This window comes from Sapajus apella, unplaced genomic scaffold (genome assembly GCF_009761245.1).
Source record: "Sapajus apella isolate SASKATOON/1434 unplaced genomic scaffold, GSC_monkey_1.0 scaffold65, whole genome shotgun sequence".
NCBI lineage: Eukaryota > Metazoa > Chordata > Mammalia > Primates > Cebidae > Sapajus > Sapajus apella.
This window is the reverse complement of record NW_022437005.1, coordinates 11825985-11840980: the sequence shown is the minus strand read 5'-3', so window position 1 is coordinate 11840980 and position 14996 is coordinate 11825985. Positions and strand designations below refer to the sequence as shown.

The window sequence follows — 14996 nt, the reverse complement described above, 5'->3', positions numbered from 1 at the left end:
AGCTGGGATTACAGGCACACGCCACCATGCCCAGCTAATTTTTTGTAATTTTAGTAGAGATGGGGTTTCACCATGTTGACCAGGATGGTCTCGATCTCTTGACCTCGTGATCCACCCACCTCGGCCTCCCAAAGTGCTGGGATTACAGGCTTGAGCCACCGCGCCCGGCCGATTTTTTGTTTGTTTTTTTTTTGAGACGGAGTTTCACTCTTGTTACCCAGGCTGGAGTGCAATGGCGCAATCTCGGCTCACCGCAACCTCCACCTCCTGGGTTCAGGCAATTCTCCTGCCTCAACCTCCTGAGTAGCTAGGATTACAGGCACGCGCCACCATGCCCAGCTAATGTTTTGTATTTTTAGTAGAGACGGGGTTTCACCATGTTGACCAGGATGGTCTCGATCTCTTGACCTCGTGATCCACCCACCTCGGCCTCCCAAAGTGCTGGGATTACAGGCTTGAGCCACCGTGCCCGGCCCTGGTTAATTTTTGTATTTTTTTTAGTAGAGACGGGACTTCACCATGTTGGCCAGGCCGGTCTGGAATTCCTGACCTCATGATCCACCTGCCTCAGCCTCCCAAAGTGCTGAGATGACAGGTGTAAGCCACCACACCCAACCAAAGGTCCTTATTTCTAAGACAAAGAAGAAAAATAGTAAGAACACAACCATATTCAGTAGTGACACACCATGATGCACTTCAATGGTGTGGCGCTGGCCGGGCGTGCTGACTCACACCTGTAATCCCAGGACTTTGGGAGTCCGAGGCGGGTGGATCACAAGGTCAGAAGTTCAAGAACAGCCTGGTGGAGATGATGCAACCCCATCTCTACTAAAAATACAAATATTAGCCGAGCACAGTGGCAGCGGCCTGTAATCCCAGCTACTGGGGAGGCTGAGGCAGGAGAATTGCTTAAACCCCGGCGGGAGAGGTTGCAGTGGGCCAAGATCGCGCCACTACACTCCAGCCTGGGCAACAGAGTGATACTGCCTAAAAAAAAAAATAGCGTAGCACCAACAAGCAAAACATGATGAAGAAAATATGGCAAAATGGCAAAATAATTAAAATTGTTAAAACCATATGATGGCTCCACTGGGATTCATTATAGTATCATTCTCCCTACTTTTAAAAGTGTCAGCCGGGCACAGTGGCTCACGCCTGTAATCCCAGCACTTTGGGAGGCAGATGGATCACGAGGTCAAGAGATTGAGGCCATCCTGGTCAACATGGTGAAACCCCATCTCTACTAAAAATACAAAAAATTACAGGCACGGTGGCATGTGCCTGTAATCCCAGCTACTCAGGAGGCTCAGGCAGGAGAATTGCCTGAACCCAGGAGGCGGAGGTTGCGGCAAGCCGAGATCACGCCATTGCACTCCAGCCTGGGTAACAAGAGTGAAACGCCATCTCAAAAAAAAAAACAAAAAACAAAAAACAGAGAGAGAGAGAAATCTAAGATTTAATGTTACCCATTTGAGATAGTCACCTGGGAAACCACACAGAAAACCCTGTCACCACAAGCAAAAATTAAGAAGCTTACAGGTATGCTACAGTACAGCGTCGATTTCTTAACAGAGAACAGTGTCGAAATTTGATAGTTGGTATCAAATCACTTCGTCCACCTGACTTCGCTTCATTCCTGATAGGAGCATTTAAAAAGAAAAAAAAAATGTACTTTTCAGGATAAGTAACATTTTCAAAGCCAACTAACAACTGACTTACATGCTTGTTTGTAATCCATTTGTGATTAGCAGTTAACCTAGGCAAATAATTAACTATTTGTACATCAGAGCTTTTTTTTTTTTTTTTGAGACAGAGTTTCGCTCTTGTTACCCAGGCTGGAGTGCAACGGCGCGATCTCGGCTCACCGCAACCTCCGCCTCCTGGGTTCAGGCAATTCTCCTGCCCCAGCCTCCTGAGTCGCTGGGATTACAGGCATGCGCCACCATGCCCAGCTAATTTTTTGCATTTTTAGTAGAGACGGGGTTTCACCATGTTGACCAGGATGGTCTCGATCTCTTGACCTCATGATCCACCTGCCTCGGCCTCCCACACTGCTGGGATTACAGGCTTGAGCCACCGCGCCCGGCCATCATCAGAGCTTTTATTATTAAAAAGCCAAAAGCTAAACAACTTGCCCAAGAGCATACTATCAAATATGTTTTGTTTAGGCATTTAGTACTTTGCATTTTTGCACACTGATTAAAAGACACTGTGTTTATTCACTTTTTGGGATTCCATTATCATGCTGGGATAAGAGACAAACCTAACATGATGGACATGATTATGGTCTCATGTCATGTTGTTATTCTACATAGTACCTCCCTTCCAGTGGAGCTTCCAAATCCTCATTATAATAAAGTGAGGTAAAATAGAGTCAAAATGGCCTTTCATTCAACTAACAAATATCTGTTGCTCTCCAAATATGTGTATGTACTATACTTCAGTATTTTTGACACTGCAAATTTTTGTTTTACCCTATAAAAAGTACATGTAACTTTTGAATGAATAAAAATCTACTTTGGAGTTTTTAAGCAACCAGATGAATACAAAAAGAATTCATTAATGTAGTGCCTGCCTCTATGCCAGGCACTGTGCTAGGCCTGATAACACAGGCAAAATACATGTCCCACCCTGTCATGTCTTCTAGGGCTGTTCTACACACTTCTGCCACCCTATGAAAGTCAGATTTGTTCTATACATTGTTTATACCATGCTCTGGATTATAAGAAAATAGCATAAACAAAAAATACTCAACCTATTATCAGAGTACTTCATCAAGCACGTAAGGACTTCCTAAAAATTTCACATTTTATGGCCGGGTGCAGAGGCTCACATCTGCAATCCCAGCACTTTGGGAGGCCAAGGCGGGAGGATCACGAGGTCAGGAGGTTGAGACCAGCCTGACCAACATGATGAAACCCTGTCTCTATTAAAAAAAAAAAAAAAAAAATTCACATTTATACATGAGTAATTTTAAAATAATAGATTTCTTTTCACAAATAATTTTTTTTTTTGAGATGAAGTTTTGCTTTGTTCCCCAGGCTGGAGTGCAGTGGTACAATCTTGGCTCACTGCAACCTCCGCGTCCTAGGTTCAAGTGATAATCCAGTCTCAGCCTCCTCAGTAGCTTAAATTACAGGTGCTCACCACCAAGCCTGGCTAATTTTTATATTTTTAGTAGAGACAGTGTTTCACCACGTTGGCCAGGCTCATCTCGAACTCCTGACCTCAGGTGATCCGTCGGCCTCAGCCTCCAAAAGTGCTGGGATTACAGGCATGAGCCACCATCCTCAGCTTCACAAATAATTTTAACTAGAAACGTAACAATCATTGCCTCCCAAGAAAGAACTAGGAAGGGATGACAAAATTTTGGATCATGAATTTGTGAATGGCATAAACACAGAGGAATACAAGAAAATCATTCCCTTACTGAACCAAGGCCTATAGGCTCACCTCTTTTTAGAGGTGCTCACTTTCTACAAAGTCTGGGTCACCCCTCTAGTAATCTGGTAACCAGCTTCCCCCTCCTCTCAGCCCCTCCACACAGCAACCAGGATGATCTTTTAAGACACAAACATGCCACCACCTGCTCACACTTACAACTCATCTGATATCACCCTTGGCCACTTCCCAAATTCCAGCCATAAGTCTTCTTTGAGTGTCAGTTTCCCAGGCCCAGCACAGTGGCTCATGCCTCTAATCCCAGCACTTTGGGAGGCTGAGGCAGGCAGATCACAAGGTCAGGAGTTAAAGACCAGCCTGGCCAATATGGTGAAATCCCGTCTCTACTAAAAATACAAAAATTAGGCTGGGTGCGGTGGCTCAAGCCTGTAATCCCAGCACTTTGGGAGGCCGAGGCGGGTGGATCACGAGGTCAAGAGATCGAGACCATCCTGGTCAACATGGTGAAACCCCGTCTCTACTAAAAATACAAAACATTAGCTGGGCATGGTGGTGCGTGCCTGTAATCCCAGCGACTCAGGAGGCTGAGGCAGGAGAATTGCCTGAACCCAGGAGGCAGAGGTTGCGGTGAGCCGAGATCGCGCCATTGCACTCCAGCCTGGGTAACATGAGTGAAACTCCGTCAAAAAAAAAAAAAAAAAAAAAATAGCTGGGTGTGGTAGCAGGTGCACTTGAACCTGGGAAGCAGAGGTTGCAGTGAGCAAAGATCGCACTACTGTACTGCAGCCTGGGCAATAGAGAAAAACTCCATCTCAAAAAAAAAAGAAAGAGTAAGTGTCAGTTTCCCAAGTACCCTATTCTCTTCCATGACTCAGGGCCTTTTGCATAGGCTGTTCCCTCCACCTAGAATGCTCTCTGCCCACAATTACTGCCTCGCTAAGACCTGCCTCTCCCGCAAGCCTCAGCTGAAATGTCTCCTCCTTGGAGAGAAGTTCCCTGATTCATCAATTTAAATTAGACCTTCTATTTATTTTTCTTTCTCCTTGCACTCTTCTGATTTCCTTCACAGCATGAATCCCAATTTGGCATATTTATATTTCATATCTGTCTTCTACACTAGACGGTAAGGGCCAGGGACAGGCATCTTAACTGTTGTTTACCACTGAAATACCAGAGCCATTTATGAATATTTATTTGTTTGGTACATATTTGTTGAGTAAATCAATGAATGACTTAGGGACTTGAGCTCGGGACTTTACATTTGCCTTATATTTACTGCAAATCTGTTGAGGTTCCAGTTTCTAAGTCCACCTGTAAAGATTTTTCTGTATCGCTCCATAAACACAGGAGTTGGAAAATGCTCCTATCATTTTATGTTCCCCACAGATCTTACCAGCATAGCACTGATTTCTAAAATCAAGTAACTGATAAAAACACTGTAGCTAACAAGGCCAAAGAAGAAACCTCATGTCACAGACAGACTTCTAAGTTCAGACCTTCATACTTCAACTTTGATCCAGTACTTGACTACCTTTGGTGTCAGAGGAACAAATGAAGTTTGCCATACAGCTCAAATTCTCCACTGTGCCAGCTACCATGCTAAGCTCTGAAGAGTCAATAAATCTAGTCACCTCTCTGGACCCACTCCACCGAAGTCTTTTCTAGCCCTAGTTCTTTTTTTTTTTTGAGACAGAGTTTCGCTCTTGTGGCCCAGGCTGGAGTGTAATGGTGTGATCTCAGCTCACCGCAACCTCCACCTCCCAGGTTCCAGCAATTCTCCTGTCTCAGCCTCCCGAGTAGCTGGGATTACAGGCATATACCACCATGCCCAACTAATTTTGTATTTTCAGTAGAGACGAGGTTTCTCCATGTTGGTCAGCATGGTCTCAAATTCCCAACATCAGGTGATCCACCCACCTCAGCCTCCCAAAGTGCTGGGATTACAGTCATAAGCCACTGCACCCAGCCACGGTAGCCCTACTTCTCAGTGAGCTCCATTCAAACTATCTGAAATCACTGCTGCTCCTATTTATATACATTTATAAACTGCCTATTATCCCTTTAATAAACTCACTAAGGCATCTATTGATAAAAATATAAACAATGGGAACCATGTATTTCACTTTTTAGGTTTTTGTTTTCATTATTTTTAGAGGTGAGATCTCATTCTGTCACCTAGGCTAGGGCGCAGTAGCACGATCACAGTTCATGGCAGCCTCGAACCCCTGCACTCAAGCAAGCCTGCCACCTTAGCCTGCTGAATAGCTGAGAATGCAGATCTGTGCTACCCAACATGGATAATTTTTTTTTTTTTTTTTAATAGAGACAGGTCCTGCTATATGTCTAGGCTGGTCTCAAACTCCTGGCTTCAAGTGATCCTTTTGCCTTGGCCTCCCAAATCACTGGGATTTATAGCCATGAGCCACCATGTCTGGCCTATTTTTACTTTTTATTTTAAGGTATGTCATTTATTTCAGGTCTACTCTAATTTCTTTCAGATCCTATTGGCCATACAACAAATCCCTTCAGACTTTTGCTAATTTGTACAGCTAGAGCAGATAATTTTTAAAAATCACATCCAAAAACTAATGCAAGGTTATCTGATTTCAACATCTTAATCATTAAATTGTTTTAGAATGTCAATCTTATGAAACTTACACATCAGACTGGTTTTGTTCATACAAAGCTTTCATCTCCTCCAGCACTTGTCTGAGTCCATCCTCCTAGAACATATAAACTGATATTGAAATCCACTGATTTCCCCACCAATTCTGTGGAAATATTCTATCAATACTGAACTATATCTTTTATTCATAAACATTAGCAAAAAGCAATAGTCCTTTTGCACCCCACTGGCATGGTTATAACAAGTGTTTGGTGAGATGCTGAGAAACTGGAGCCCTCGTACATCGCTGGTGGGAATATAAAAGGGTATAGCCTTGTGAGAAAAAACTTGGCAGTTCCTCAAAAGCTACACACAGAATTACCATATGACCCACCATTTCCATTTTTAGGTATATACATATATATATATATATATATATATATATATGTACATATATACACACACCCTCAAGAAAACAGAAAACACGTTATATAAAAACATGTACACGTTTTTCGCAGCATTATTCATAACAGTCAAAATGTAGAAACAACCCAAATGTCCATTAACTGATAGATGAATAAACCAAATTATACCAATGGGATATAATTCAACCACAAAAAGGGATGAAGCACTGACACATGCTGTAACATGGATGAACCTTGAAAACATCATGCTAAGTGAAAGATGGCAGTCACAAAAGGACAACTATGGTATGATTCCAGTTATCTGAAATATTTAGTGTAATAAAAGGGATGAACTACTGACAACACACACAACTGAAGATAAACTGAAATGCATTATACTGAGCAAGAGAAGCCTGACACAAGAGTATACATGAAATGATTCCATCTGGCCCTTTATAGGAAAAGTTTGCTAAAGAGAATAATGTCCTCGGTAGTCAGAGAAAGCAAATACATGGTTGCCTAAGGCTATAGGTGGGAGGTAGCTGCAAAAGGGGGCAAAGTTACAGAAATCTTTTTTTAATTTTTTTACTTTTGTGGGTACACAGTAGGTATATATATTTATGGGATATATATTTTGAGAATTACAGAAATCTTGATCAGGGTGCTGGTTATAAAGACATACATATTTTGGCCGGGCGCGGTGGCTCAAGCCTGTAATCCCAGCACTTTGGGAGGCCGAGGTGGGTGGATCACGAGGTCAAGAGATCGAGACCATCCTGGTCAACATGGTGAAACCCCATCTCTACTAAAAAAAATACAAAAAATTAGCTGGGCATGGTGGCACGTGCCTGTAATCCCAGCTACTCAGGAGGCTGAGGCAGGAGAATTGCCTGAACCCAGGAGGCGGAGGTTGCGGTGAGCCGAGATCGCGCCATTGCACTCCAGCCTGGGTAACATGAGTGAAACTCCGTCTCAAAAAAAAAAAAAAAAAAAGACATACATATTTGTCAGAATTCAAAATTCTATTAAATTAATTATACATCAATGAAATTGATGAACAAAAATATCAATAGTCCGGTCAGATGTGGTGGCTCAGACCTATAATCCCCGCAACTTTGGAAAGCCAAGGCTGGCAGATCACCTGAGGTCGGGAGTTTGAGACCAGCCTGACCAACATGGAGAAACCCCGTCTCTACTGAAAACACTTAGTCGGGCATGGTGGCATATGCCTGTAATCCCAGCTGCTCAGGAGGCTGAGGCAGGAGAATCACTTGAACGCAGGAGGTGAAGGTTGCAGTGAGCCGAGATCGTGCCATTGCGCTTCAGACTGGGTAACAAAAGCAAAACTCCATCTCAAAAAACAAACAAATAAAAAACTCCCCAAAAAATCAGTAGTCCTACTGAAGCATGACGCATAAAGAAAAATATGTAAATAACTCATAATTTACTAAAATATGGTCTTATATGGTCTTAAAAGGTTAATACCAAAAGAAAGGAAAAGGAATAGTATTTTTGGTTTGCACTGCAAAAACAGAAAGACCATAGGAGTTTTTTTTGTGGTTTTTTTTTTTGAGATAGAGTTTTGCTGTTGTCACCCAGGCTGGCATGCAGTAGCGCGATGCAGGCTCACTGCAACCACTGCCGGCCATAGGAGTTGTTATAGTACCCACTTTGGGCAAATTTTCCCTTGGAAAAATAAAACATTACAGTTCTAAAACTTTTTTTTTTTTTGAGATGGAGTCTCACTCAGTGGCCCAGGCTGGAGTGCAGTGGTGCAATCTCAGCTCACTGCAACCTCTGCCTCCCGAGTTCAAGTGATTCTCCTGCCTCAACCTCCCTAGTAGCTGGGACTACAGGCATGCATCATGAATGCCTGGCTAATTTTTTTTGAGACCAAGTTTTGCTCTTGTCACCCAGGCTGAAGTGTAATGGCATGATCTTGGCTCACTGTAACCTCCATCTCCCAAGTTCAAGCAATGACTCTCCTGCCTCAGCATCTCAAATACCTGGGATTACAGGCACCTACCACCACACCCAGCTAATTTTTGTATTTTCAGTAGAGATGAAGTTTCACCATGTTTGCCAGGCTAGTCTCGAACTCCTGACCTCAGGCGACCCATCCACATTGGCCTCCTAAGTGCTGGGATTACAGGCGTAAGCCACAGTGCCCTGCCTGCCTGGCTAACTTTTTTTTTTTTTTTTTTTTTTTGGTAGAGACAAGGTTTTACAATGTTGGCCAGGCTGGTCTCAAACTCCTGACCCCAAGTGATCTGCCCGCCTTGGCCTCACAAAGTGTTGGGATTACAGGCATAAGTCACCGCATCCAGCCTGAAATGATTAAATGTTGCACAATAGGTCTGCCAACAATCCAGAGAAGCAATCCTCTTTTTCACAATCTATTTTTAGGGCCAAAATATATGCGTTAGCAAAAATGCTCTGGTATATACACTGACACAATTCTAAAATCTCAACTCTACTCAAAATATCTAATTCCTGATGAAAAATGCAAGCATGGCTTCTATCTGAGCCCAAGATAATTTTCTTACCTTTTTCTTTTTTCCTTTTGAGCAGATTCTCACCCAGGCTGGAGTGTAACAGCATGACCACGGTTCACTGAAGCTTCAACTGCCTGGGCTCATGCAATTCTCCCACCTCAGCCTCCCAAGTTACTGGGACTACAGACGTGCATCACCACACCCAGCTAATTTTAGTTTTTATTTTTTGTAAAGATGGGGTCTCACTATGTTGCCCAGGCTGGTCTCGAACTCCTGGGCTCAAGTGTTCCTTCCACTTTGGCCTCCCAAAGTGCAGGCTGGGATTACAGGTGTGAGCCACTATACTTGGCCTAATTTTCTTAGAAATGTACTTTTTGGCAGGGCATGGAGGCTCATGCCTGTAATCCCAGCACTTTGGGAGGCCAAGGCGGGCAGATCACAAGGTCAAGAGATCGAGACTATCCTGGCCAACATGGTGAAACCCCGCATTTACTAAAAATACAAAAACTAGGTGGGTGTGATGGCACGCGCCTATTGTTCCAATTACATGGGAGGCAAAGGCAGGAGAATCGCCTGAACTCAGGAGGTGGAGGTTGTGGTGAGCCAAGATCATGCCACTGCACGCCAGGCTGGCAACAGAGTGAGATTGCATCTCAAAAAAAACTTTTTAAGAAAAAAAGTATCAGTTCTGTATATAGAAAGGGGGTAATCACTTTTCAATTTGCTGAACACAGCACTTAAGCATGAGTGACTCCAGAAGAAAAGCCTGTGTCGTCCTTCGGCCTCTCAGACCCACTGTTAGCCTTCCTCTGAGCCACTGAGTCAGAGGCCAGCCTCCGCAGGCTGAGTGAGTATTCCAGGCTGCTGAATCACCTGAGTATCAGGTGGGCTTGTCAGCGGAAGGCACTAGTGAGACAAAAGGTACTCCATCAAACTAACACCTACAAGAGAGTAATTCTAGCCAGGCGCGGTGGCTCAAGCCTGTAATCCCAGCACTTTGGGAGGCCGAGGCGGGTGGATCACGAGGTCAAGAGATCGAGACCATCCTGGTCAACATGGTTAAACCCCGTCTCTACTAATACTACAAAAATTAGCTGGGCATGGTGGCGCGTGCCTGTAGTCCCAGCTACTCAGGAGGCTGAGGCAGGAGAATTGCTTGAACCCAGGAGGTGGAGGTTGCGGTGGGCCGAGATCGCGCCATTGCACTCCAGCCTGGGTAACAAGAGCGAAACTCCGTCTCAAAAAAAAAAAAAAAAAAAAAAGAGAGTAATTCTACAACTTCTAAGACCAACCAGCCCCCAGCCCCACAAAGTGACAACCCAACATTTATCTTAAAATTTGAGTAAAACAAAATTAAAAAAAAAGAAAACATTAAAAAAAAATAAAAACAAAAAAGAAATGAAGTAAAAAATTTGAGTAAAACAGAGAGCTAAACTTAGTGTCAGAGTCAGGTCCCAAATCCAGCGTGGCTGCACCTGTTTGCGGTCTCTCTGCTCTCTAAGCCTATGTCCTGATGTGTAGTTCTTCAGCCACATTTTAGGCATTTACATACTCCTGCATTCCAGCATCTCTGCTGAGCTGCCGACTGCTGCCTTCCAACTTTTTATACGGGATAACTGTTCTGAATTTGAAATAACAGTTGACTGTAAACTGGAAAGCCTGTGTTCAAGTTAAAGCTCTGCCTCCAATATGCTGTAAATTCACACAAGTTCCTTAACTTGACCCACAATTTGTGTTGTCTAAGTTTCTTCATTTGTAAGACAATCTAATTGTCAGGCTAGGTGCTCTTCAGTGTTCAAAACAAAACGAAACTCATTACCTTTCCCAACACACTCTATCTCCTGAACTCTGATGTTATTCCCTCAGTTTCCTGAGGATCCTCCAAGATTCTGATTCCACCCTCTCATTCATTACGCACCCCATTTGTGCCCTGCTCTAATAGTTACAAGTCATGTTTGCTTCATGTCTCTAAAACCCAGACATTGATCTCAGTGCCACTGACCTGACACAGTTCAGACCACACACCTCTCTCCTGCTCTATCAGCTGCCCACTAGCCATTTCCCTGCCCCATTCTTTTCTCTCTTCAATCTATTTCCCGTATTGTTGCCACAGTTATCTTCAAACCACAAAAATTACCCTACCACTTCCCCGTCTAAAATCCTCTACCAGCTCCCAACATGCCTTATGAGTGAATAACAAACTCATGTAGGCCGTGAGCCACCTTCCTAGCCTCCCCATAGGCCCTACTGGTCACCCTCTCCAGTGTGACCATGTGACTTTGTGCTGCAGCATCCTTTGGCTGTGATGCCTCAGTTCCTTCTCAGAGCAGTGACCTCATCCTCATGGATGGCAAGGCTCAAGTGTCACCTCTTCTACCCCAGCTCATAGCAGTGTTTCTCTTTCATGCTCCCTGGTATCACCTATGGCAGTGAATTCTACTATCTGTTTTTGTGCCCCTCTTCCAGCAGAACGTGTCCTGACATCCACACAATGGCTGCTCTATGACAAGAGTGAAATATAGAATTTAGACTGCAGGCTCTGGAGCCACGGTGCCAGGGTTCAAATCCTAGCTTTCTTGCTGTGCCACCTGAGGCAATATACTTAACTCTCCCCAATGCTATGCATATATAGCTGAAAAAAGTGGAAAACTGATTTAAACCTCAAAAAGTTATTCTTGTTTGTTTTGTTTGGGACAGGGTCTCACTCTATCACTCAGGCTGGAATGCAGCAGCCTGATCATGGCTCATTCCAGCCTTGAACTCCTGGACCCCAACTGATCCTGCCGCCTCAGCCTCCCAAAGTGCTGGGATTACAAGCATGAGCCACCGCGCAGGGCCCTCAAAGGGTAATTAGAAAGACAAGAGACAGGCTGGACGCAGTGGCTCATGCTTGCAATCCCAGCACTCTGGGAGGCTGAGGTGGGCGGATCACCTGAGGTCAGGAGTTCGGGACCAGTCTGACCAACATGGAGAGAGAAACCCCGTCTCTACTAAAACCACAAAATTAGCCATGTGTGGTGGCACATGCCTGTAATCCCAGCTACTCGGGAGGCTGAGGCAGGAGAATCGCTTGAACCGGGGAGGGGAAAGTTGCGATAAGCCGAGGTTGCGCCATTGCACTCCAGCCTGAGCAACAAAAGGGAAACTGTCTTAAAGAAAAAAAAAAAAAAGGCAGGGCGCGGTGGCTCAAGCCTGTAATCCCAGCACTTTGGGAGGCCGAGGCAGGTGGATCACGAGGTCAAGAGATCGGGACCATCTTAGTCAACATGGTGAAACCCCGTCTCTACTAAAAATACAAAAAATTAGTTGGGCATGGTGGCGCGTGCCTGTAATCCCAGCTACTCAGGAGGCTGAGGCAGGAGAATTGTCTGAACCCAGGAGGCGGAGGTTGCGGTGAGCCGAGATCGCGCCATTGCACTCCAGCCTGGGTAACAAGAGCGAAACTCCGTCTCAAGAAAAAAAAAGACAGACAGACAAGAGATAATGGACGTGAAGTGCTTAGCACTCTGCCTGGGGTAGTAGTGACAGAAAAATACAAGTGATCATAATATTAATAGCAAGACTAGCAGCAGCATAAAAAATAATATTAATGTGATATTGTGCTGGCCTAGAGCCAGAACCGGAGCAACACTATTTTATAAAATGCAAAACTGTTTTTTAAATTAGTTGAAATGGCTGCCCCATTCTCCTCACAATAACTACTGTCCTTGGCCTCTGTAAATAGAACTGCTAGTTTGTTCTGCAAAACTATGTAAAGCTGCTTACCTTTTCTTATCAGTAACTGCTAAAATCTGTGACTTCTATCACCACCCAGACGATGTGTAAACAAATGTATATCTTGACTTCTGTAAACCACTGAGGTAACAAACAGAATAACAAAAGTCCCCTGGCCCTTGGAATGTCCAGAGACCCCTGCCCTTGTCTCTGCCCAGGAGGTGAATCACAGAATCCCCAAGCCCTTGGAATGTCCGAAACCTTTTCATCCCCATCCCCGCTCCACACCCCCACACCCAAGGTGATTTTTCGGGCATAAAAAGTCGTGGCACCCTCCTTTTGACACCACAGGTTGGAGAGACGTGAGTCCTCTGTGGTCGCTGGCATAATAAATGACCCTGCAATCTGGCATACTTTTGTCTTGGTGCTAACTTTCTTTTTTTTTTTTTTTTTTTTTTTTTTGAGTCGGAGTTTCGCTCTTGTTACCCAGGCTGGAGTGCAATGGCGCGATCTCGGCTCACCGCAACCTCCGCCTCCCGGGTTCAGGCAATTCTCCTGCCTCAGCCTCCTGAGTAGCTGGGATTACAGGCACGCGCCACCAGGCCCAGCTGATTTTTTGTATTTTTAGTAGCGACGGGGTTTCACCATGTTGACCAGGATGGTCTCGATCTCTTGACCTCGTGATCCACCCGCCTCGGCCTCCCAAAGTGCTGGGATTACAGGCGTGAGCCACCGCGCCCGGCCCTTGGTGCTAACTTTCTACGCTCCGGTCAAATACAGCATTAACAGCTACTACTGACTCACCCCTCACTGTATATAAGGCATATGCAGAGACCCTTTCACATACCATTCATTTTACACCCACTGCATCATAGTTGCATACTATTGCCGTCACCATCCCCATTTTTGCATATGAGAAAACTGAGAGCACAGAAGAACCAGAATCCCAGCCAGGTCCCAGATGCCTAGCTTTTACAGATCACGCTTAGATGGCTGAGTGAGCAAGAAACGCGAAATTATCAGGCAACCTGGAAATGTTCCGTAAAAGGGACGGGGACAAATCTGTACAAGGAAAAACGCTAAAATGTGCTCAGATGAGGAGATTCGCGAAGTCGCTGGGTAGCTAAGTAGGAATGCTTTTTCCTCCCGAATTTTGTTTTGCTGCTTCACAACATTTTTCCGGACCCCGGAGGGAACAAGGTGCGAAAGTAAACCTTTCCCGGGAGCCGCCCCGCCCCAGCGCCCCGGGCCCAAACCCGGCAAGCCCGGTCGGAGTATACCCGCCCCTACGTTGAAGGCAGGCAGCTGCCCTTCCGGCGCGCGGTGCAGCTCGCGGACCAGTTCCATGGCTTTTTCGCAGAACATGGCGGAGGCTTCCCGCTCCCGTGGCCTTGCCGACCCGCTCTCACGCCGAAACGGTCTTTGCGCTCTCGGCCGCCTCACTCTTCCTGTTCCAGTCCTACAGCGCCAGTCTCTCGCCTCCGTCTCCGCTAAGCGCTTTGGCGCCAAACAGGCCTAGCCAATAGGAACCCGGCCTACGGCGCCCGAAAGGGGACACCCGCCGCGCAGCCACATTCCAAGAGGGGCGGAGTAACTAAGAGGAGTCCCCTCCCAGGTGAGGTCCCGCTCCAAGGATGGGAGAACCCCTAGGCTGAGCAGAGAGGGTTTTTCGAGTTCTCAGGCGGCGGGCCCGGCGACTCTGCGGGCAGCAAAGCTGGAAATAAATAAATGCACGCCCCGCAACTTCCTTCTGTTTTTCCTTTTGATTCATTCATTTTCGTTTAGATTCAAAAAAGGGCACTTCGAAGAGGAAGGGCCTGTGCATTGTTGAATTGTTAGGACACAAGCGTTTCAGTTTTGCAGTGCGAGTTTTCTGTTTGATATTAATAGCGAACGTATCTTTTATTGGGTACCTAATGCTGGTAGGGAATGCAATGTGTATTTCATTTAATTTTCACTATTATCCCTAAAGTGTTTTAAGACCCGGGTTGATAAACAAACAGAAGTTACAGTAACTTGCCCAAGGTCACACAGCTCCAGAGTGATTAGACTGTATTTAGACTTTCCATTCCCAACACCGCAGTACCACCCTTTGATTTTAAATAAGTCGTTTAAAAATACTTGTAATAAGGCCGGGCGCGGTGGCTCACGCCTGTAATCCCAGCACTTTGGGAGGCCGAGGCGGGTGGATCACGAGGTCAAGAGATCGAGACCATCCTGGTCAACATAGTGAAACCCCGTCTCTACTAAAACTACAAAAAATTAGCTGGGCATGGTGGCGCGTGCCTGTAATCCCAGCGACTCAGGAGGCTGAGGCAGGAGAATTGCCTGAACCCGGGAGGCGGAGGTTGCGGTGAGCCGAGATCCCGCCATTGC

General features: G+C 45.4%; 1 protein-coding gene across 3 annotated transcripts in view; it reads right to left on the bottom strand.

Moving 5' to 3' along the window:
• GINS1 (GINS complex subunit 1) overlaps positions 1-14185 on the bottom strand; it is a 43039-nt gene extending 28854 nt beyond the window's left edge. Inside the window, exons 1-3 of one of the 3 annotated variants that reach the window (XM_032248191.1) lie at positions 13911-14185; positions 6061-6125; positions 1538-1636 (exon numbers count right to left, since the gene is read on the bottom strand). In XM_032248191.1, coding sequence (XP_032104082.1) covers positions 1538-1636; positions 6061-6125; positions 13911-13985 — 239 coding nt within the window. In that variant the 5' untranslated portion in view covers positions 13986-14185. The remainder of the gene's footprint in view (positions 1-1537; positions 1637-6060; positions 6126-13910) is intronic. The other 2 variants (XM_032248189.1, XM_032248188.1) reach the window with 2 other exon arrangements.
• Positions 14186-14996: the final 811 nt, after the last annotated feature.